The 25,024-nt window shown below is 39.8% G+C and overlaps 1 protein-coding gene across 2 annotated transcripts in view; it reads right to left on the reverse strand.

Annotated features, from left to right (window-relative positions):
* Positions 1 to 25,024, reverse strand: part of GPC3 (glypican 3) — a 968,057-nt gene that overhangs the window by 839,637 nt on the left and 103,396 nt on the right. For both annotated transcript variants that reach the window (XM_073543506.1, XM_073543505.1), the window contains exon 2: positions 13,553 to 13,714. In XM_073543506.1, the coding sequence (XP_073399607.1) occupies positions 13,553 to 13,714 (162 nt within the window). The remainder of the gene's footprint in view (positions 1 to 13,552; positions 13,715 to 25,024) is intronic.

Raw genomic sequence — 25,024 nt, forward strand, 5'->3', positions numbered from 1 at the left:
TGGACTGCGTCGGACAGGGAGTATATGGGTTGTTAATTTTTTTACTTTTTATTACAGGAGACCGAGGGCGTCGCTTGAATCTGGGCGTGCAATAAAAATATGAAAACCGTTTTGTCTTTTATTTCATTAAAATACTTTATTCTTATGTGTGTGTTTTTTTAACCCTTTATTGCTATAAGATTAATAATGGATAGGCGTCTTATTGATGCCTCTCCATTATTAACCGGGCTTAATGTCACCTTCCAATAGCAAGGTGACATTAACCCCTTATTACCCCATATCTCACCGCTACACGGGAGTGGGAAGAGAGGGGTTAAGTGCCAGAATTGGTGCATTTCATAGATGCGCCATTTCTGGGGTGGCAGCGGGCTGGTATTTGTAGCCAGGGAGGGCCAAAATCCATGGCCCCTTCCTAGGCTATGAATATCAGCCCGCAGCTGTCTGTGTAGCCTTTCTAGCTATAAAATATAGGGGGACCCCACATCATTTTTTTGGGGGTGTCACCCTATTTAGTAGCCAGTAAAGGCTATGCAAACAGCTGCGGGCTGATATTTATAGCCTGGGAAGGGGCCATGGACATTACCCCCTTCTCAGACTCAAAATATTGGCCCCCGGATTTCCCCCTCTGATGCAGAAAATTGCGCGGGAGCCCACGCAATTTTATTTTTTAAACATGCAGTGCCTTGCGAAAGTATTCGGAACTTTTCAACCTTTTCCCACATAAAGATACCAAAAGTTAATTTTTGGTGAAGAATCAACAAGTGGGACACAATTGTGAAGTTGAATGAAATGTATTGGTTATTTAAAATTTTTGTGGAAATACAAAAATTGAAAAGTGGGGAGTGCAATATTATTCGGCCCCTTTAACTTAATACTTTGTTGTGCCACCTTTTGCTGCGATTACAGCTGCAAGTCGCTTGGGGTATGGCTCTATCAGTTTTGTACATCGAGAGACTGAAATTCTTGCCCAATTTTCTTTGGAAAACAGCTCTAGCTCAGTGAGGTTGGATGGAGATTGTTTGTGAACAGCAGTTTTCAGCTCTTTCCAGAGATTCTCGATTGGATTCAGGTCTGGACTTTGACTTGGCCATTCTAACACCTGGATACGTTTATTTGTGAACCATTCCATTGTAGATTTTGCTTTATGTTTGGGATCATCGTCTTGTTGGAAGACAAATCTCCATCCCAGTCTCAGGTCTTTTGCAGACTCCAACAGGTTTTCTTCAAGAATGGTCCTGTATTGGCTCCATCCATCTTCCCATTAATTTTAACCAGTTTCCCTGTCCCTGCTGAAGAAAAGCAGCCCCAAACCATGATGCTGCTGTCAGGAACACCGCACTTGCTCACTGAGCCAGTGCGCGTGTCCTGAGTAAGACAAACTGTGCTCAGAGATACCTGAGGAGCGGGCAGCAACAGAGAAGATGCGTGCTTCAAACCCACAGGACCTAAAGCACGTGACTGCTGGTGGTGTGGCCTAAACTCCAGAGAGCTAGGAGCTGCAGGAAAACTCCTAGAATGGTAACTACGGAACAAAGTTACTAATTGGCATAGACAGGGACATAAACCAGATCAGGCCGGGGTCAAAGCACGAGATAGCACGACAATTACCAAAGGGCAAGACAGAACGGATAGTCAAGACGTAGCCAAGAAGTCAGAAACCAGAGAAGCAGATATACAGTACAGAATCAACATGCAAACTCACAACGGGGGACAGAACTGGATCAGAACCATATAAGCAAGCTATAAGACAATGAACAGGCACACAGGGGTCACAACACTCGGCCAAAGGCACAAGTATAACTGACAGGGATTGGAGTTTCTCAGGGCTATAAAAAGCTCTGCCTGAACCAAAGAGAGGCCACAATAATTAACCCCAGGTGTGCAGGTCAAAGCCTGCACTGAACTCAAGACATTAACCTCTGACATGCAGGTCAAAACTTGCACTGGGATCATGACAGCTGCCACCACCATGTTTGACAGTGGGGATGGTGTGTTCAGGGTGATGAGCTGTGTTGCCTTTATGCCAAACATATCGTTTGGCATTGCTGCCAAAAAGATCGATTTTGGTTTCATCTGACCAGAGCACCTTCTTCCACATGTTTGGGGTGTCTCCCAGGTGGCTTGTTTCAAACTTTAAACAACACTTTTTATGGATATCTTTGAGAAATGGCTTTCTTCTTGCCACTCTTCCATAAAGGCCAGATTTGTGCAGTATACGACTGATTGTTGTCCTACGGACAGCCTATCCCACCTCAGCTGTATATCTCTGCAGTTAATCCAGAGTGATCTTGGGCCTCTTGGCTGCATCAGGGACGGCCGGGTCTTGGTAGATTTGCATTGGTATGATACTCCTTCCATTTCAATATGATTGCTTGCACAGTGCTCCTTGGGATGTTTAAAGTTTTGGAAATCATTTTGTATCCAAATCCGGCTTTAAACTTTTCCACAACAGTATCACGGACCTGCCTGTTGTGTTCCTTGGTCTTCATTATGCTCTCTGTGCTTCAAACAGAACCCTGAGACTATCACAGACAGGTGCATTTATACGGAGAGTTGATTACACACAAGTGGATTATATTTATCATCATTAGTCATTTAGGATAACATTGGATCATTCAGAGATCCACAATGAACTTCTGGAGTGAGTTTGCTGCACTGAAAGTAAAGGGGACAAATAATATTGCACGCCCCACTTTTCAGTTTCTGTATTTCCACAAAAATTTAAAATAACCAATAAATTTTGTTCAACTTCACAATTGTGTCCCACTTGTTGATTCTTCTCCAAAAATTAACATTTGGTATCTTTATGTTTGAAGCATGATATGTGGGAAAAGGTTGAAAAGTTCAAGGGGGCCGAATACTTTCGCAAGGCACTATATATGGCTATATATCTAAACAATGTAAAGAACATATAGCCAGCTCACCATAAAGGAGTTCCTCTTAATGCAATAGTCGGTGTTCACCTTATATTCTGCACGGATCCAGGCAGGGAGTGTGCCCCAACAAATAGAAAATATAAGAGAATTGGGATCCAGCAAAAAGATGAAAGTTCACCAGAATTATAAAATCTTCTTCTTTATTTATCCATTAATTCATATAAAAAATGTATGAGGAACTCCAAACAATTGGTAACATTCCAGCAAGGGACTACATGTTTTAGCACTATGTGCCTTCTTCACGGTCCTATTTGAACTGAGCTCCAACACTAGCAATATATCCTCCTTTGTGGAACATATTCAAATGACCCTTAATTAAAAGCAGTGAAACAAACCAATTAAAAACACCTGAGTAGATGGTTGAAACTCAGTTCAAAAATATTGCTAGAAAAATACTGTACATATCTTGAACATGTTTTATACATAGACCAATGATATAAACATTTGGTAATAAATCAACAGTGATATGGAATAACTGCCACAAAAAAAAAAAAAATATATTAGACATATATGAAAAAATACATCATGTAGTAGGCGCGATCTAAATATCAGAGACAATCACAAATATAACTCTCAAAAGGAATAATATATTGGAGTAAGTATAAAATAGAGATATAATCTTTTGAAAACTAATATATGCTCTCTATAAAAAAAAAAAAATTTCTCACTTAATATTGTGTAATGAGATCCATTCTACTGTTCAATCCGTCAGGAACTCTAGTCTCTAATAAAAAGATCCACCTACTTTCTCTAGAGAGGATTTTACTTTTATAATCACCACCCCTACGTGGTTTTGTAACCACCTCTATTCCCCTAAAGGAAAAGCTTTTTAGATCACCTTTATGCACATTAGCAAAGTGTTTGGAAACCGCAGAGGCTCCTGCAATAGGCAAATTAACTGCATCCGACAAATGTTTTCGCATACGCTGTTTCAATGAATTAGTGGTGCAACCCACATATTGAAGTCCGCAAATATTGCAATCAATAAGATATATTACATTTTCTGTATTACAATTAATAAAAGAAAAAATCTCAAAGTTTTTTCCATTTTTTATAGAAGAAAATGTTTTTGTTTTAACAATATATTTGCAACACTTACAGATTTTTGCACCACAACCATAACAGCCTACAGTTTTCATCCAATTTTGTTTCAATTTTTTGTCTGGATCAGTAAATAGGCTTGCCGTCAACATAGATCCTATAGTAGGAGCTCTCCTCGCAACAAATTTAATTGAATATTTTTTTAGTATTTCTTTCAATTCACCACTTTGTTCTAAAATGGGTAAATGTTTTTTAATAATAGAGACTATTTCTTGATACTGTGGACTAAATTTAGTGCTGAAAACTATACCCAAATCATTGTTATGTTCTTTGATATTTTTATATTCCAACAATTCCTGTCTATTTAAATTATCTACTATGCCTCTCGCTCTTTTTAGAGACCAGTTTGGGGAACCCCTGGATTTTAATCTTTTTGCCAAAAATTCAGATTCTTTCATATAGGTATCTTTTTCTGTACTGTTTCTTTTTGTTCGAATCAGTTCATCTGTGGGTATATTCCTAATAACATGGTTGGCGTGACATGAATTTGCCATCAATATACTGTTTACAGCTGTAGATTTGCGATAAGGTTCCACCAACACTTTTTTCGATTTGAATCTATTTTCAAGGTCAAATCAAGAAAATTGATTGACAGCTCATTCATGTGGCATGTAAATTTGAGCTTAAAACTATTGTTATTTAAATATGAAAAAAAGGAAGATGCTAAATCCTTGAAACGTCCCAACCAAAAAATGTTATGTCTAAATGGATTGTTGAAATGAAAAATATACCTCTCCTCCCATACTGACATAGTTAAATTTGCTAAAGACGGTGAAAATTTGGCCCCCATGCTCACTCCCTGTATCTGCAAATAATATTTCTCATCAAAAATAAAATAATTATGAGTGAGCAAAAAATTAGTTGCAAGCAATAAAAAATGTTGAATTTCAAATGTATACTCACTATATTTAGATAGGTAATATCTGAGGCTCTCCAATGCAACAGAATGTGGAATTGATGGATATAATCCAATAACATCACATGAAAGCCACAGAAAATCATTCCCCCATTCTATTTTTTCTACCATGTTAATAGCTGCTTTGCTATCTCTCAAGTGACTAGGAGTTAAAGCCACCAGGGGTTGTAGATAATGATCCACCCACTCTCCAAGGCGTTCACTAAAAGATCCTATCCCTGAAACGATAGGTCTTAGTGGGGGAGGAAAAATTTCTTTATGCACCTTGGGGAGTGAGTGGTAAATGGGTATAATGGGATGGTCACAATACAGAGCTTCACTCAATTTCTCTGAAATAGCTCCTGTAAATACACCTTCCGGAGAGGTATATTTTTCATTTCAACAATCCATTTAGACATAACATTTTTTGGTTGGGACGTTTCATTGATGATTTGGTTTTTGTGTGGAGGGGGAACAAGGATTTAGCATCTTCCTTTTTTTCATATTTAAATAACAATAGTTTTAATCTCAAATTTACATGCCACATGAATGAGCTGTCAATCAATTTTCTTGATTTGACCTTGAAAATAGATTCAAATCGAAAAAAAAGTGTTGGTGGAACCTTATCGCAAATCTACAGCTGTAAACAGTATATTGATGGCAAATTCATGTCACGCCAACCATGTGATTAGGAATATACCCACAGGTGAACTGATTCGAACAAAAAGAAACAGTACAGAAAAAGATACCTATATGAAAGAATCTGAATTTTTGGCAAAAAGATTAAAATCCAGGGGTTACCCAAACTGGTCTCTAAAAAGAGCGAGAGGCATAGTAGATAATATAAATAGACAGGAATTGTTGGAATATAAAAATATCAAAGAACATAACAATGATTTGGGTATAGTTTTCAGCACTAAATTTAGTCCACAGTATCAAGAAATAGTCTCTATTATTAAAAAACATTTACCCATTTTAGAACAAAGTGGTGAATTGAAAGAAATACTAAAAAAATATTCAATTAAATTTGTTGCGAGGAGAGCTCCTACTATAGGATCTATGTTGACGGCAAGCCTATTTACTGATCCAGACAAAAAATTTAAACAAAATTGGATGAAAACTGTAGGCTGTTATGGTTGTGGTGCAAAAATCTGTAAGTGTTGCAAATATATTGTTAAAACAAAAACATTTTCTTCTATAAAAAATGGAAAAAACTTTGAGATTTTTTCTTTTATTAATTGTAATACAGAAAATGTAATATATCTTATTGATTGCAATATTTGCGGACTTCAATATGTGGGTTGCACCACTAATTCATTGAAACAGCGTATGCGAAAACATTTGTCGGATGCAGTTAATTTGCCTATTGCAGGAACCTCTGCGGTTTCCAAACACTTTGCTAATGTGCATAAAGGAGATTTAAAAAGCTTTTCCTTTAGGGGAATAGAGGTGGTTACAAAACCACGTAGGGGTGGTGACTTTAAAAGTAAAATCTTATCTAGAGAAAGTAGGTGGATCTTTTTATTAGAGACTAGAGTTCCTGACGGATTGAACAGTAGAATGGATCTCATTACACAATATTAAGTAAGAAAATAAGAGAAATTTTTTTTTTATAGAGAGCATATATTAGTTTTCAAAAGATTATATCTCTATCTTATACTTACTCCAATATATTATTCCTTTTGAGAGTTATATTTGTGATTGTCTCTGATATTTAGATCGCGCCTACTACATGATGTATTTTTTCATATATGTCTAATATATATATTTTTTTTTTGTGGCAGTTATTCCATATCACTGTTGATTTATTACCAAATGTTTATATCATTGGTCTATGTATAAAACATGTTCAAGATATGTATTTTTCTAGCAATATTTTTGAACTGAGTTTCAACCATCTACTCAGGTGTTTTTAATTGGTTTGTTTCACTGCTTTTAATTAAGGGTCATTTGAATATGTTCCACAAAGGAGGATATATTGCTAGTGTTGGAGCTCAGTTCAAATAGGACCGTGAAGAAGGCACATAGTGCTGAAACATGTAGTCCCTTGCTGGAATGTTACCAATTGTTTGGAGTTCCTCATACATTTTTTATATGAATTAATGGATAAATAAAGAAGATTTTATAATTCTGGTGAACTTTCATCTTTTTGCTGGATCCCAATTCTCTTATATTTTCTATATGGCTATAAATCTATAGCTATATCTATGGCTAAATTTTTAGATTTATCTATGTATATATTGTGAGGTAGCGCTGTTATTCAGTTGGGGGATCCTCGCTAGGCAGCGAACAAAACACATCCGGCACCAGGTTTTCCACAAAACCAAAACAGTCCATGCGGTTTATTCAACAGCATACAAAACACAAGCTGCGGAGACACCATCACATGTTTCTCAACGCAAGCAATGACTAGCCAGGTCTTTCTCCGAGAAGGAACAACCACGGGAAGGGCAGTCTCCAATGAAGGAAACCACCTATGCCAAAACATTGTATCCATCCACAGACAGCTGTTTCGGGGTATTGCCCCTCATCAGTGTGGAGTAGGAAACTGGCTAGTAGGAGCAATGCCTAGTAGAAGACTGTGAAAAATGAGGATGAATGAAACAGCTGTCTGTGGATGGATATCATGTTTTGTGTTTGTTCCTTCCCGGGGAAAGACCTGACTAGTCATTGCTTGCGTTGAGAAATATGTGATGGTGTCTCCGCAGCTTGTGTTTTGCATGTTTTTGCATATTTCCCATAAGGGATGGGGGCATTGCTCTAGAATCACTGCGTTGAGAAACATGTGATGGTGTCTTGGATGTTGATCTCCATGAGGTCATTCATCCTCATTTTTCACAGTCTTTTACTAGGCATTGCTCCTACTAGCCAGTTTCCTACAATGTTCAGCATACAGGCTCTCTTAGCCTCATTTATCTCACCCACGTCCGGGTCTCCTCATGGCTGCTTCAGCTTACTGCAGACGTTCATTCCCTCCCCTGGGAACTCTCAGACACGTGCAGCCATTCACCACAGCCACTTCACAGGCTGTTAGCCAGGAAGCTCCATCTCAGCGGGACCTTCCACACTGGACCAATTGGGTCCCAGCATTCACCTATGTGACCTACCCTGGCCACCTTATATGGTCCGTAGCCATGCCCACCGGGTCACATGTCTATGACCTCATCACAGGTCCTTCACAAACACATATACACTTTACAATAGCGTTATTAAACACACCCCCTGGGTGGGTTTGTAGGTAACTAGTCCCTGACACATTGAACCAGCACCTCAGCAGTATCACTGCTGATTAACACAAACATAAATCTCCATCTCAAGGCCACCCACCTTGAGATACATAACGGTCATTCAGTATCTTGCCATTCATCCACTCTCCTGGGACATCCATACAGCACCCCCTAGTGGACATAGTGGTCACTACACCACAATATTTATAGATAGATATATCTATCCTTCTATCTATCCATCCATCCATCTATCCTTCTATCTATGTATCTATCCGTGTTTGTAATGGAGTGTGGGTTGGACAAATGTAAATGAGGAGGTTGGACAGAAATGACATCACAAATCTTTTTTTTTTGTTAAAAAACATATCCTTCTTAAGCTTACAAAAACGCATACAAATCTGAAGGCAAAACCGCACTGAAAAACCGCATCAAATCCACGGCAAAAATGCATCAAAAAACGCACCTGTGTTTTCTACCAAGAGCTGCGGATTTTGTGTGGAATAATACGTGGCAGAATCCGCAACGTGTGCACACACCCTTAGGCCACATGGACTGCTCATAGTTACACCAGCAACATGCAACCTTGTGATATGATATTAAAAAAATTATTCCTGATTCCTGAATACATCCTTCCAAAAGATGAAAAGCATAGAGCCCATAATATCTTAGCTATTGTAATTTTTGTTCCTGGGGTATAAAAAAAAGTTTAGGACGTCCACTTTCTGAGTCTTACAATGTTTAAGGGTACATTCACATTACAGTAAGTTTTCTTTAAAGACTTAGGGCATAATCACACAGATTTTTGTACGTGGATTTTTTCGGCTAAACAAACATAAAAATAACACGTGTAAAAATAATTGATTTTTTGGCACAGTTTTGTAAGAACATGCATTCTTTTATGCTGTTTTGGTACTGCTATTGATATGTTTCTAATTAAAATATGAGGCGTGACAGTGTCATTTTTCTGCTGCAAAAATTACAGACACATAAGAAAAAAACATTAAAAAGAAATAGTTAATTTTTTACATGAAAAACACACCAAGGAATTGGCATGATACTCTTTGTATAACCAATTAATAAAAACTTTGGGGGAAAAAAAAAGTGACATGCAATACAAGCACAATGTCCCATTCATATGAATCAGAGATTTGTTGCATGCGGATTTGAAGGTTTTGTTATCTAAATTTTGGCCAAAACACGAGTACAAAAATAAGTGAACATACCCAAAGGATGTTTGAAGCAGGTTTAAGCGTAGAGACTCTGTGAACGTGCCCTAGATACGCCAGTATACAATAGGAGGACTATCAGGGCAGATAAATATAGATATTATACTGTATCATTTACAACCCTGATTTGGCTCAGAGCATCAGAACAGCAATTATGCGGCCTAAGCCACTTCTCATGACAACACAGTTTACATTGAAGACATTGCATTACACTAAACCATAAGGCTCAGATTGTGTACAGTAATTTTAGCTGTTTGCCAGAAGACATAAATAATATATTTATGCAATTAAAAACTTAATTAATAAAATTATTCACATTTCTCCAGACATTACGACATAGTGATATGTAAATAGTGACGGGGAGAGCGGCCCATAAGCCTTCGGAGGGAGGCTGCCGGCACCGGCGTGCACAACCTATTCTCACCTTTCACTGCTAATAGATCTATGCAGAGTGATGAAAGCCTGCAATTGCCATTATAAGGAAATACACAGATGCGGGAGCCATATTTCCAGCGCTCCGACAGAATTATAGCTCCGCATTGTTGTTTAGATCTATACTACAATTGCTTTTGTGTCTCAGCAAAGTACATAAAAATTGACATGTACAAAGCGATGTGTCAGCACAGGATTCAGTCTTGTCCTGACTTTCTCAAACTTTCCTCGTAGTAGAATTGTCACAAAGAGTATCTCCCCAAAATCCATTATAAATCTGCTCCGTCCTTCATCCACTAAAGTGAATCTGTCACCAAGAATAACAGCCCTGAACTGTACTAATAATGGGAAAGCCGGAGAGACACAGTCTCCTTGGGTATAATTCTTACATCTGAACTTCCTTTCACTTCCCTGCAGTAAGCCTCACCGCCCCCATCCATTCTTTATAGCATTTTCGGGGAACTTTACTGTTACAATGAGGAAATATTGTATAGACTGTCAGTATTAAAGGGAATCTGTCACCAGATTTTTGCTATTCCAAATGAGAGCAGCATCATGTAGAGACAGACACCCTGATTCCAGTGATGTGTCACTTACTGGGCTACTTTATGTCATTTTGCTAAAGATATTGTTTTATATGCTGCAGATCTATCAGTTCTCTGAAAGCTGAGTTCTGTATAACCTCATTCACAACACTGATTGTGGCTGATTTCTGGGTACACTGTGCCGAGCCAAGCAGTGAGGGGGACATGGTTGGACAACCAGGCAGCAGGCTTACCAGTCCTCTAGTTATAATTTCCTGCTGATAAAACAGTGATTTTATCAAAACTACAGCAGCCAGTTCAGTAAGTGACACACCGCTGGAATCAGGGTCTTTGTCTCTACATTGTGCTGATCTTAGAATAGGTGGTAAAAACCTTTCACAGATTCCCTTTAAGACTGACTGTAAGATTGTAAGATCTTCAGATTTAACGTGAGAGTTCGGTCCCCAAAAGTGAGTTTGCTCTAGCATCTATATACTGTCAGTATCTATATATACAGTTACAAATTAAAGCAGGTCACTTTCGGTTACAGGACCCTTGCAGCAAATCCTGCTTCTTTTGAGTTTAAGGCCGCATTGATAATTAAGGGGGGTTGTTTGTGTACAAGAAAAAAAAATACCATTTTTAATCTCTCTTTAGTCAGTGTGTGCGTTTTTATCATCAATGGGGCATCTGTTTTTCTCATATGCAAAATATAAAAAAAGATGATGTTTTCAAAGTTTCTCCTACTCCATTACATCTTTACTGAAAAAGATGAATAATAGCCAGTACTAGGATGTAACATGGCTGGCATCCTCGTGCTGACCATTCTTTTTTTCGAGGACCCCCTGCCTTGAACTAGATCAAAATCAGACATACTGTATCTCTGATGTATATGAACAACTGCTTGAAAAATAATGTGTATGCGTTCCATCCATTAAAAACATAGATCGGACATGTACAGAAAACGAACGTCTGAATAAGTACAAAAGGGCTCACTAAGTGACTAACTAAAGCCTGGATTTTATTTTTGCTCCACTATTGGTATTTCAGGAGGCAATTGCATTAATTAGTTTACTGTTAATAGGCTTTGAGACACCATCATTTGAGTGAGTAGAGAACGCTGTCCTCAATGGGACATCAAAGGATGTTTACTTTTTCATGAGCATCAAAAAAGCCCAATATTATACAGAAGCTGGGAGCAGAAAAAGCCTAATATTACACAGGAGTTGGGGAGCAGAAAAAAGCCCAATATTATACAGAATCTGCGGAGCAGAAAAAAGCCCAATATTATACCGGAGCTGGGGAGCAGAAAAAAAGCCCATTATTGTACAGAACCTGGGGAGCTGAAAAAAGTCCAATATTATACAGGTGCTGGGGAGCAGAAAAAAAGCCCAATATTATACAGAATCTGGGGAGCTGAAAAAAGTCCAATAATATACGGTGCTGGGGAGCAGAAAAAAAAAACATTATACAGGAGCTGGGGAGTAGAAAAAAGCCCAATATTATACAGGTGCTGGGGAGCAGAAAAAAAGCCGAATATTGTACAGAGTCTGGGGAGCTGAAAAAAGTCCAATATTATACGGTGCTGGGGAGCAGAAAAAAAACAACATTATACAGGAGCTGGGGAGTGGAAAAAAGCCCAATATTATACAGGTGCTGGGGAGCAGAAAAGCGCAATAGGGTCTTACCTGGTAAAAACTATAAAAATTAATAGAAGTTATGCTAACCGGATAAAGTTGTGTAAACAAAACAATAAAGATGCATGAAAATCCTGCTGCTGCAGATCCACTTTTCGTCTGACTGGTATTATGGATATAGGAGAAATTTGCGGTTAAACCTGAGGAAGAAGCATGTGTACTTTGAAACAAGTTGAGTAAAAACCGCATTAAAAACATTAAATAATTCTGGACCTTATTATCTACTCATTAGCAGTGTGCAAAATCAATGAATTTCTCCTTCGCCCAAGACACATGACTGTATTTATACAGTATGCATAGAAAAATACAGGCCCAGCCTATAGCAACAGATGACACAGTGACCTGACTTAACATATTATTGGGCTTTTTATGTTAACGCTAGTTCAGCCAGTCAAAGCAGAATGGGCAGCTGTGACTCTTCACCACATTGAGACCACCCAGATGACTTTTGGTGAGCAATTTTACATACAAAGACTAAAGGCACCGGGTCTCCTGGGAATCAGAGGACATTGTTATGCCGCGTATGCCCAGAACCAGTAAGGCCTCTTTCACACATCCGGCTTTTGTAATCCGGCACGATGCGGCAAAATTTTTCATAACCGGATCCAGCACCGGATCCAGTTTTGTCCCATAAGCTTTCATGGTCGCCGCATCGTGCCGGATGGTTATGCGTCGTGTCCGGTTGTTGCCGGACACGGCAAAAATTAGCCGTCCGGCATCTGCAAAAAACGTTCTCTGCAACGTTTTTTGTCAGCGCCGGACCGGCTTTTTCCACAGCGCATGCCCGGACTCTGTGAATGTTAACCCCACAAGTGCCCGGCGAGAGAGAGATCTCTCTCTGTCACCCGGACACTTGTGAGAGATCTCTCTCCCCGGGCACTTGTGGGGTTAACACTCACAGTGTCTGGGTGAGAGAGAGTCAGATCTCTCTGTGGGGTTAACCCCACATGTCTCTCTCTCTCTCCACCCCCCTCTCCTCTCCTCTCCCCTCCCCTCTCCTCCCTTTCAGCAGCTGTCTCTCTCAGCGGCTGCCTCTGTCCACCTCCTCCTGCGGCTCCTTTAAATCCTGTCCGAGCCGTATCAGACGCCGCATACACATCCGGTGTCACGGCTGCAGGCCGGATCCGGCGGCCCGGCTTTTCGCCGCACACCGCCGGACCCCACACACCGGATGTGTGAAAGTAGCCCAAGTCCAGCAGCGGCCGCTGACTGACTGCATGGCTCAAGTGGTATAACAATGTCATGCAAGCCATGGGAGACACAGCGCTAACATTGCTGTTATAGCATCGGTGCAGAAGTTGAGTATCTGATATTTCTATTTTGCAAGGGGAAGTAGTTCCAGGTACTGGACAACTATTTCATGGTTTAACATTCATAGCAATTCACAAAAAAAACCACAACAAGGAAAGTCAAATGACATGTGAGTTCTGCTACATTTCCTTTTTGGATAATAACCTTCATATTATGGATGAACTTGCCAGACACAAGTCACAAGAAACCTTAATGGTGCTTACCTTGAAATATTGCCGCATTCTGAATAATCAGGAACTTTAATTTGGCGCTGGCTGCCTGAATGAGCTGCTCCATGTTCACACGAGAGGCAACTTGATATCTTTCCTCCATTTTCTTAGAACAGCATGAGGAGGTTTTCGTGATACAGACTTGTAGATCTGATCCTGAAAGAGTAGAAGGCAAATATTTACCGGGGAAAGGAGATTTAATCAAAACCCCAAAATAAATAGCAGCACAACATAGCAAATATTTCCGTGATTTACAGCTTCCTACAATACTAACATTTTACAATGTTGTTTTTAATGTACAAATATTTGAGATTTTTTTTTCTTAACTCCTTACCAAAGAACCTACAAAGAGCAATTTTCTTTGATTATGTTACAGTGGTTTTCCAACTTTATATTTTTACATAAAAAAAAAAAGTAAAGTCCACATTACATACCCCCTGTTTTCCCCACCTTTGACAACAGGGATGATGATGTCACAACTACAGCACATGACCACTGCAGCCAATTACTGGGCTGGTCTTGACTACAATGTCATGGATTCTAAGCCCAGTGATTGGCGGCAGCGGAGGTCCATGCTTGTGGCAATACGTCTGCAGCTGTGTCAACCAAGACTGGCTGAGTCAGTGATAGAGCAGCAGGGGTATGTAATAATGACTTTCTTACTTTTACACAGATCATGCTTTTACAGCAAAGGAAAAAAATAAAACTTGAAATCCCCATATAAGACTGGGCAATTAAAGCATACCTCCAGTATATTCGCATAAGATATACAACTAAGTATGTGAATACAAGTTTCTAATCAAAAGATTTTTGCGAGTTATTATTAGCTTTCATTTAATTGCAGGCTGCATGCTCATTTTAATATAGTAACCCTTTACTTTCTCCCTGCTGTGAGGTAAGTAGATATGAATATTTCAGGAAAAAGTGTTAGTTAACGAGGTCTTGTGATTATAGCAGCATCAGCACTGATTCAAGCAATGTATAATGGGTACAGGTTTCTTTTATTACCATGGAACACATGCGAGTCATGGTACAAGAATGGATGATCCAAAAAAGACAGTAGCACATTTTATTTTTTCTCACCCGATAAAGTTAGTACGCAAAATACACATTGAGACATCATCAGTGAAGACCTTGGGTTTAGGAACATGGGTAAAGTTTGGCCACTCAGGTGATCTATTGGTTAAAGTAATGGCAATTGCAGTTTATTCAGGTATTGGTGTTCCAGGATTTATAATATCACTGATGTACAGTGGCATGTATAAGTTTGAGCACCCCTGCTATTACTATTTATTGTGAACAGTTAAGCAAATTGAAGATGAAATGATATCTAAAAAGGCCTAACGTTAAAGATGACACATTTCCTTTGTTTTTTACCCCTAAAATTCATACATATTGTAATTTCTTACATTTTCAAAATTGCGAAAAAGAAAATGGGCCAATGCAAAAGTTTAGGCACCCTTGGAGATTCGTGTACTCAGGTGACCAAGGTTTTAGACCTTAACCCCTTTCCGACATCGTGCAAAATAATAAGCTGTTATTGGACACCCTCCCTTTGATGTGGGCTCCGGCAGTGAGCCAACATCTTTTCCGGCACATGTCAGCTGATTTGTACATATGACATGTGCCGCTAACAGCTGCGGGAGGAATCACACATAGCAAGTCAGCAATTCTGCTACATACAGGCGATCTGATCATCGCTTCTATGTAGCAGAGCTGATCGGATTATGGCAGCTTCTCGTCTGAAATTGGAGACTATTGAAACACTCCAAAAGTTAAAAAAAAAAAAAAAGTTTTTAAAAATATTTAAAAAAAAAATAAAAGTTCAAATCCCCCCCGTTTGCCTCAAATTAAAACAATAAAAAAAGAACCATACACATATTTGGTCAATATAAAAAAAGAATTAACCCGATTGCTAAACAGCGTAATGAGAAAAAAAGTTAAAATGTCAGAATTACGTTTTTAGATCACCGCAACATTGCATTAAAATGCAATAACGGGCGATCAAAAGATCGTATTTGCTCCAAAATCGTATCGTTAAAAACATCAGCTCAGCGCACAAAAAATAAGCCCTCGCCCAGCATGAGATCATGAAAAATGGAGACGCTACGGGTATCGGAAATGTCGCAATTTTTTTTTTATAACAAATTTTGGAATTTTTTTTCACCACTTATATAAAAAAGAACCTATACATGTTTGGTGTCTATGAACTCGTAATGACCTGGAGAATCATAACGGCAGGTCAGTTTTTAGCATTTAGTGAACATAGTAAAAAAGCAAAACAAAAAAAACAATTGTGGAATGGCACTTTTTTTGCAATTTCACTGCACTTTGATTTTTTTTTTTCCCCGTTTTCCAGTACACGATATGTTAAAACAATGGTGTCATTTAAAAGTACAACTTGTCCTACAAAAAACAAGCCCTCACATCATCACATGGCCATATTGACCAAAAAATAAAAAAGTTTTGGCTCTGGGAAGAAGGGGAGCAAAAAACGAAACCGCAAAAACAAAAATACCTCCGGTTATGAAGTGGTTAATTAGCCTGCTAGGGTTATAGCTTGTTCACTATTGTTGATAGGATAAGCCAGGAGATACAAGTTTCCCAGCTTTATAAAACCCCAGCCTCCTCTACACTTGTGCCAAATACAGCATTCATGGGTTGTTCTAAGCAGCTGCCTAGCTCTCTGAAAATAAAAATGTTGGAATTTGACAAAGCAGGAGAAGGTTATAAGAAGATAGCAAAGCGTTTTCAAGTTGCCCTTTCCTCAGTTCAAAATGTAATTAAAAAATGTCGTCAGTTAACAGAAATAGTGGAGGTCAAGATAAGAGCAAGCAAAAGTGCAGTAAGAGCTGCTCGTAGAACTGCTGGGGAGATGCAAATCTGAACCCCCGCTTGACTGTAAAAGACCTTCAGAAAGATTTAGCAGCCTCTGGCGTTGTGTAACATTGTTCTACTGTTCAGAGACACCTGCACAAACATGTCCTTCATGGAAGAGTCATCAGAATAAAACCTCTCCTGCATCCTCACCATAAAATCCAGCATCAGAAGCATGCAAAAGAACATCTAAACAAGCCTGATGTATTTTGGAAACAAGTCCTGTGGATTGATGAGATTAAACTAGAATTCTTTGGCCACAATGTTCAAAAGTACGTGTGAAGAAAAAAGGGCACGGAATTTCAAGAAAAGAACATCTCGTCAACCATTAAGCATGGGGTGGATCAATCATGCTTTAGGACTGGGTTGCAACTAATAGCTTGGGGAACATTTCACGTGCAGAGGGAAGAATGGATTCAATGAAATTTCAACAAAATTCCATCTGTAAATTTCAACATAACACCATCTGTGAAAAGCTGAAGTTGTAAAGAGGATGGCTTCTACAAAAGGATAATGAATCCTAAACACACTTAAAAATCCACAATAAACTACCTCAAAAGGCGCAAACTTAAGGTCTTAAAATGGCCCTTACAGTACCCTGATCTGAACATCATTGAAAATCTGTGGCTAGACCTCAAAATAGCAGTGCATGCAAGATGACCCAGGAATCTCACAGAACTGGAAGAATTTTCCAAGGAAGAATTAATGAAAATCCCTCAAACAAGAATTGAAAGACTGTTGTCTGGCCACAAAAAAGCATTCAGAAGCTGTGATACTTGCAAAAGGGGGTGCTACTAGATATTAGCCATGCAGGTTGCCCAAACGCTTGCACCGACCCATTTTACTTTTTGTAATTTTTAATATGTAAAAGATAAAAATAATCTTTTTTTGCTTAAAATACAAAAGGAAATGTGTCACCTTTAACTTTAGGCAATCTAGAGATAATTTCCTCTTCAAATTGCTTAACCATTCACAATAACAGTAATTTTGATCAGGGGTGCCCAAACTTTCACGTGCCACTGTATGTAATCATTTCTACACGTAGTTGTATAATACAGATGCACTCTTCTATTGCGGATATGGGTACCAAATACATCTTTGTCTACATCAAAACAATCAATCACCAGGGAAAACAGAACACAAAAAAAATGGAACAATGCTTACTATAATTTTTATTTCTTAGAAATATTGAATCTTTAATGTCTCTTTAGAAACTAAAACACTGTGTGCAGCAAGGCTTTTTATTGTTAAGAATAGTGTTATTTAAGTGGTTATCTACTAGTAAGAAAAATATTTCTGTAATCATATTTAACACCTTCAAGGCTAGAGCTAGATGACTCATGTAGAAGGAGTTTGGGCCTATAAGCTGTCAAGCTACATTCACGTTTTATATGTATTTTAAACACTTAACACGTAGCTTTTAATTTTTTAGCAAAGAGTGAATATATTACAATGCAAAACTACTGGTCACACAGAAGACAATGTGAGGTCACTAAAAAGAGTTGTATCATAAGAATAGGAACCTTCAGGGGCATATGTAAGTCTCATAAAAAAAAATGGACATTTCAGCTTTTGGGGGGCTTCTAAAGACAGATGGTTGAATGAAGCCACTTCTTTATCAGAGTTCCATGATATATCTAATGCTTTGGAAATTGTTTTGTACCCATCTCTTGACTGAGAACTTTCAACAATGAGATCCAGTTGTTGGCGCTCATAGCAAGTCAGCAATTAAACAACATACAGGTGATCTGCTTTATTGAGGCAACAATAGGGAACAGGACAATAGATGAAGGAGTTAAAAATGTAAAGTACACAAACAAGTGTTAAGAGATAGCCAGATGCAAACAAAAATCCTGTGCAGCAATAACAAATGACTACAATGGGTGAATAGAGTAGCTGGCATTGTACACTAAGCACAGGGCAAGACACATATGTGCAAAGAGTAAAAAAGAGTCACTCTAATACATGATAACAGTCATAATGAGAGGAGTGTTCTAACACTCCCAGTAATACAAAGAGATCAATCAAAGAGAGAAACTTCAAGGAACACTTACACCCCACATGTACAGTATGTATAAATGCATCCATGAAAAAATATATAAACAAAATAACAAAAAATATTTTAAATAGTTATATTTCAAGTATGATACAGCCAAAGGATAAGTGTGTCTCTTGAAGTTCCATCTTCTTCTTGGCTGCTGTGCAAAACCTAGATATTTCTCCAGAAAAGGATTCCGTGACAGCTGGACAATGAGGAAACAAAACTCCAAATAGCAAAGTTCACAGGTAAATGACTAAGGGCAAGAAAAATAGAAAGAAAACATTAAAATCATATAAAATGTACAATAAAAACAAGGAATGGATATAAAAAGGTGGAATTTTTTGGGGGAAAAAAATGCAGAGAAGCAGGAAAAAAGGCCAAAAATAATCTCATAAGAAAGATGCAAAGCCCAGGGACTCATTGAGTCCCTGCAGGGTCATAGTACCAAGGATGGTTATCCATCTACACTCATTCTGGGCAAGGAGGCGTCTGATGTCGCCACCCCTGATCCCAGTCTGAATGTGCTGGATACCTCTCACCATGAAAGTTTTTGGATTACAGTCATGATGGGATTTATAGTGTCTCGGAATCGTTTTTAATTGGGATATATCCTGTACATCTGCCGCCGCCATAATGTCACGGACATGTTCTCTAATTCGCACCTTTAACTGGCGAGACGTCAAGCCGATATATATTTTTGGACATCCACAGGTGGCATAGTAAGCCACCTGGGTAGTATTACATGTACTATACTGGCGAATAGAGAAAATGCGTGTTCCGTCCGCTGACTGAAAAGAGGATGTCCGCAGGACATTCCTACAGGTGATACAGTGTCCACAGGGAAAACACCCCTATGGCGGTCCACGAGAATCAAAGAAGTTCTTTCTTTGGGGAACATAGTGGGAATGTGCTAGTATGTCCCCCAGATTGGGACTCCTCCGATATGTCATCACTGGGCGCCTTGACACAGATCCTTTCAAACTGGGTTCAGATTGTAGAATATCCCAGTGTTTCTCGAGACATTGTCTCATCGTGTCCCACTCACCATTAACAGTTGAAACAAATCTTACTGTGTCACATGATTCTTTTTTCTTTGATGAAGGTTTTAGAAGAGTAGACGTGCTGATTTTTTCGCTCTGTTATAACCCCTTTTTATACTCCGATGGCTGTAACCCCTTACGAGGAATCTTTCTTTAAGAACCTCAGCCTGCCGTTCAAAACTAATATCAGAAGAGCAGATGCGCCGCATGCGCAGAAATTGTCCAATTGGGATGGCACTTATTGTGGAATAAGGATGACAAGACCGTGCATGTAGCAGTGAATTAACGGAGGTGGGCTTCCTATAGACATCTGTCTGCAAGTGTAAGTGGGAGTCCACAACAATTTTGATGTCAAGGAAGTCCACCTCCGCTCGGCTGCAATTATAAGTAATTTTGATGATGAACCTATTCGAATTCAACTCATCCATGAAACATTGGATTTGATGTTGTGACCCCTGCCAGATGATGAACACATCATCTATATAGCGAAGCCAGCACTGCACATTGTCCGCAGCCTGAGCGCCCTCCCCCCCCGAAAATCTCCCTCTCCCAGAAGCCCAGGAATAGACCCGCGAAAGAAGGCGCACAGGCCGCGCCCATGGCAGTGCCGCATCGCTGAAGATAAAATGTTTCTTTAAAAATAAAAAAATTATGGGTCAGAATATACTCCAACAGCTCCAAAATCAAATCACACAAAGAAAGTGACACTGCAGTGGGGGCGGCTGGTACCTAGCACGTCTCCCAACAACAGGGCACGCCTGAGTGAAGCAGTGTCACTTTCTGCTGGATCAGTGGGGGTGGAGGTATGGCCTCTGTTCCACAGCACAGATGCAGCCAATTTGGCTGCGGTTGGCTCCCTACACCCATGTGACCTTGGACAACCAGGTATTTGACTGGGCAGTTTAATCTGTTAAGCCACGCCCCCTGAGGAAGTGGTTTTACCAAGAAATGCACATTGGGGTTTCTCCTGGATGCCAGCACTTTCCTGAGACTGTCTAATGGGTATGTTTTGACCTCTATAATCTCTCAACTGGGCAAATGTGCAATATTGTCTCTCTTTATGACTGTTATCATGTATTAGAGTGACTCTTTTTTACTCTTTGCACATATGTGTCTTGCCCTGTGTTTAGTGTACAATGCCAGCTATTCTATTCACCCATTGTAGTCATTTGTTATTGCTGCACAGGATTTTTGTTTGCATCTGGCTATCTCTTAACACTTGTTTGTGTACTATACATTTTTAACTCCTTCATCTATTGTCCTGTTCCCTATTGTTGCCTCAATAAAGTTTTTCACTTTGTTTGTAGCTCTGGACTCAGGGTCCTCTTTTTTCTCTCAGTTTTTTGAGTCATCCTACTGTTTACAATTCTGGGGTCTAATGTGCACTGGCACAGCATGAATCAACTACTATGTATTTCAAGGGTATTTTCTTTGCTCTAATTGATTCTGTGTTTTTCACAGCAACCCGTTCAAAGCCCCATATGGACTATAAGGCACGGGAGCAGGCATGGTTATCTCATATTGATGAAGTTTTTACAGAGAATACCAGAGCAAATGTGGCAGGTGGTGGTAGGGATGTCAGAGAGGCAGGCAGGAGGTTAAAATCTCTTTTGAATAGACGCACCAAAGTTTGGTGGAACTGTGCCTTCCTGAACAAATACATTGAGAAGGGCTTGATTCCACGTGGCCTACGGGTTCAAGTTTTTCCCTCTTTTTTGGTTGAAGATATTGATATATGACAGAAGTGGGAGGATTTAGCTAGTGGTTGCTCTAATGGTTTTATGGAGTTATTGATCCAATTAAATAAGAAAACCATTGCAACCCTCGATAGTGAAATCGAGGACTTACAAAATTCACTCAAAAAGGATATGACAGGAGATGAATTGACGGCCCTCAACCGAGAGCTGGATACAGAATTTTTAAAATGGGAAAAAGATTTGTGAAGCAAAAATCCAGAAGTTCCAGAGAGATATGAGTGATTATCAATCCGACTCCGTCTATCGATGGAATCGTAAATCCAAAAGACCTAGAAATTACTCTCGAAAGAGATCTACATCAACTACTTCGGTTGTTTCAAGTGATGGATCTGTAAGATCAACTTCCAAGTCTGTGGAGGCACGTCTCGGGGTTAATCGGGATGCTCAAATTAATAAGCCTAAGGGCATTGCGTCTTCCAAAAAAACAGAAAAGGTTAAGAATCAGATCCCTCAGGTAATCAATCTCTCCACCCACAATCTCACCCCAGCTCAGATTGAGGTGCTATCAAAAGGTTTCACTTTTCACCCACTAATCAATTTGATCTCTTTACAGCCATAAAGGATCTTTATTTATTCTCATGGAAATTGGTTTGCAAGAAGCTGTATGGTGGAGAAAGGCAGGAGCCCGTCACCAACAGCCAAATGGAGGATGAAGCATTGGCAGTTTTGGAGGATTTACTAAGGGAACAGGAGGTTGGTCCCACAGGTAATTTTCCTTCATCTGTCTTGCCCCGCTCCACTAGGTTCCCCCCCTTGTCCCTTTGTCCATCAGTGGATATATTCACTAGGTTAGTTGTCGAAGATTTTAAAAAGATCTCCACTAGGCGGAGATCTGACAACTTGACTGCTAAACAACGTATAGCTTTGAATGAATTACGGTCTTATCAAGACATAGTGATTAAATCAGCGGACAAGGGGGGGAACATAGTAATATGGCCTAGTGCCATGTATGAAAAGGAGGCCTTTAGACAGCTGAGGGATGGGAGAACCTATTCTAGACTAGATCATAATCCTGTGAAAGACTTCTCAGCTGACCTGGCAGAAATCCTCTCTGTGGCGTTGGATAAGGGCACTATCCCTAAAAAAGTATATGATGGGTTACTGACAAAATTTCCAAAAATCCCCACCATCTACTTCTTACCCAAAATTCATAAAAATCCCTTAGATCCACCAGGACGCCCAATCGTGTCGGGGATTGGAGGGCTGTGTGAACCAGTTTTCAAATTTATTGATTATCACCTCAAACCTTTGGTAGAAGCACTGCCCTCCTTTGCCCATGACACGATGGACGTCCTGGCTAGGATTGATGGGATGTTTCTTGAACCAGATATGCTACTTGTTACAGCCGATATAGAGTCTCTATACACGTGCATATGTCACCATGATGGTCTCGAAGCCTGTCGTTTTTTCTTGAGGGGCAGCAATTGGGGTGACCCTTTGTGTGATTTGATTTTGGAGCTGTTGGAGTATATTCTGACCCATAATTTTTTTATTTTTAAAGAAACATTTTATCTTCAGCGATGCGGCACTGCCATGGGCGCGGCCTGTGCGCCTTCTTTCGCGGGTCTATTCCTGGGCTTCTGGGAGAGGGAGATTTTCGGGGGGGAGGGCGCTCAGGCCGCGGACAATGTGCAGTGCTGGCTTCGCTATATAGATGATGTGTTCATCATCTGGCAGGGGTCACAACATCAACTCCAATGTTTCATGGATGAGTTGAATTCGAATAGGTTCAACATCAAAATTACTTATAATTGCAGCCAAGCGGAGGTGGACTTCCTTGACATCAAAATTGCTGTGGACTCCCACTTACACTTGCAGATAGATGTCTATAGGAAGCCCACCTCCGTTAATTCACTGCTACATGCACGGTCTTGTCATCCTTATTCCACAATAAGGGCCATCCCAATTGGACAATTTCTGCGCATGCGGCGCATCTGCTCTTCTGATATTAGTTTTGAACGGCAGGCTGAGGATCTTAAAGAAAGATTCCTCGTAAGGGGTTACAGCCATCGGAGTATAAAAAGGGGTTATAACAGAGCGAAAAAATCAGCACGTCTACTCTTCTAAAACCTTCATCAAAGAAAAAAGAATCATGTGACACAGTAAGATTTGTTTCAACTTTTAATGCTGAGTGGGACACGATGAGACAATGTCTCGAGAAACACTGGGATATTCTACAATCTGAACCCAGTTTGAAAGGATCTGTGTCAAGGCGCCCAGTGATGACATATCGGAGGAGTCCCAATCTGGGGGACATACTAGCACATTCCCACTATGTTCCCCAAAGAAAGAACTTCTTTGATTCTTGTGGACCGCCACAGGGGTGTTTTCCCTGTGGACACTGTATCGCCTGTAGGAATGTCCTGCGGACATCCTCTTTTCAGTCAGCGGACGGAACACGCATTTTCTCTATTCGCCAGTATATTACATGTAATACTACCCAGGTGGTTTACTATGCCACCTGTGGATGTCCAAAAATATATATCGGCTTGACGTCTCGCCAGTTAAAGGTGCGAATTAGAGAACATGTCTGTGACATTATGGCGGCGGCAGATGTACAGGATATATCCCAATTAAAAACGATTCCAAGACACTATAAATCCCATCATGACTGTAATCCAAAAACTTTCATGGTGAGAGGTATCCAGCACATTCAGACTGGGATCAGGGGTGGCGACATCAGACGCCTCCTTGCCCAGAATGAGTGTAGATGGATAACCATCCTTGGTACTATGACCCCGCAGGGACTCAATGAGTCCCTGGGCTTTGCGTCTTTCTTATGAGATTCTTTTTGGCCTTTTTTCCTGCTTCTCTGCATTTTTTCCCCCAAAAAAATTCCACCTTTTTATATCCATTCCTTGTTTTTATTGTACATATTATATGATTTTAATGTTTTCTTTCTATTTTTCTTGCCCTTAGTCATTTACCTGTGAACTTTGCTATTTGGAGTTTTGTTTCCTCATTGTCCAGCTGTCACGGAATCCTTTTCTGGAGAAATATCTAGGTTTTGCACAGCAGCCAAGAAGAAGATGGAACTTCAAGAGACACACTTATCCTTTGGCTGTATCATACTTGAAATATAACTATTTAAAATATTTTTTGTTACTTTGTTTATATATTTTTTCATGAATGCATTTATACATACTGTACATGTGGGGTGTAAGTGTTCCTCGAAATTTGTAGTTATATATATGCAACATCAGCTAGATTACATATATGATGTATGATTTATAATGCATTGCCTCTGATATGTCATATTAGTATATTGGTTGTCTCCCCCTTTTTCTCCTAATGGTATGTCTGACCTGGCTGTTTGTGAATTAGCTTCTATTATTATTTACTATGAGCAAGATTCCTTCCACCCATTGTCCCCGCATTTTTATTCAAGGAGTATTTCTCCTTGCCTTTTACCTAGTGCTCTGGTCTGTGACTCCCTCCCTTCCCCCCCTTCCCTGCTTCACTCAAGCGTGCCCTGTTGTTGGGAGACGTGCTAGGTACCAGCCGTCCCCACTGCAGTGTCACTTTCTGCTGGATCAGTGGGGGTGGAGGTATGGCCTCTGTTCCACAGGGCAGATGCAGCCAACTTGGCTGCGGTTGGCTCCCTACACCCATGTGACCTTGGACAACCAGGTATTTGACTGGGCAGTGTAATCTGTTAAGCCATGTCCCCTGAGGAAGCGGTTTTACCGCGAAATGCGCATTGGGGTTTCTCCTGGATGCCAGCACTTTTTCTAATGGGTATGTTTTGACC

The sequence above is a fragment of the Dendrobates tinctorius genome, unplaced genomic scaffold (assembly GCF_039654945.1).
Source record: "Dendrobates tinctorius isolate UK_male_01 unplaced genomic scaffold, ASM3965494v1 ptg000133l, whole genome shotgun sequence".
Classification (NCBI taxonomy): Eukaryota; Metazoa; Chordata; class Amphibia; order Anura; family Dendrobatidae; genus Dendrobates; species Dendrobates tinctorius.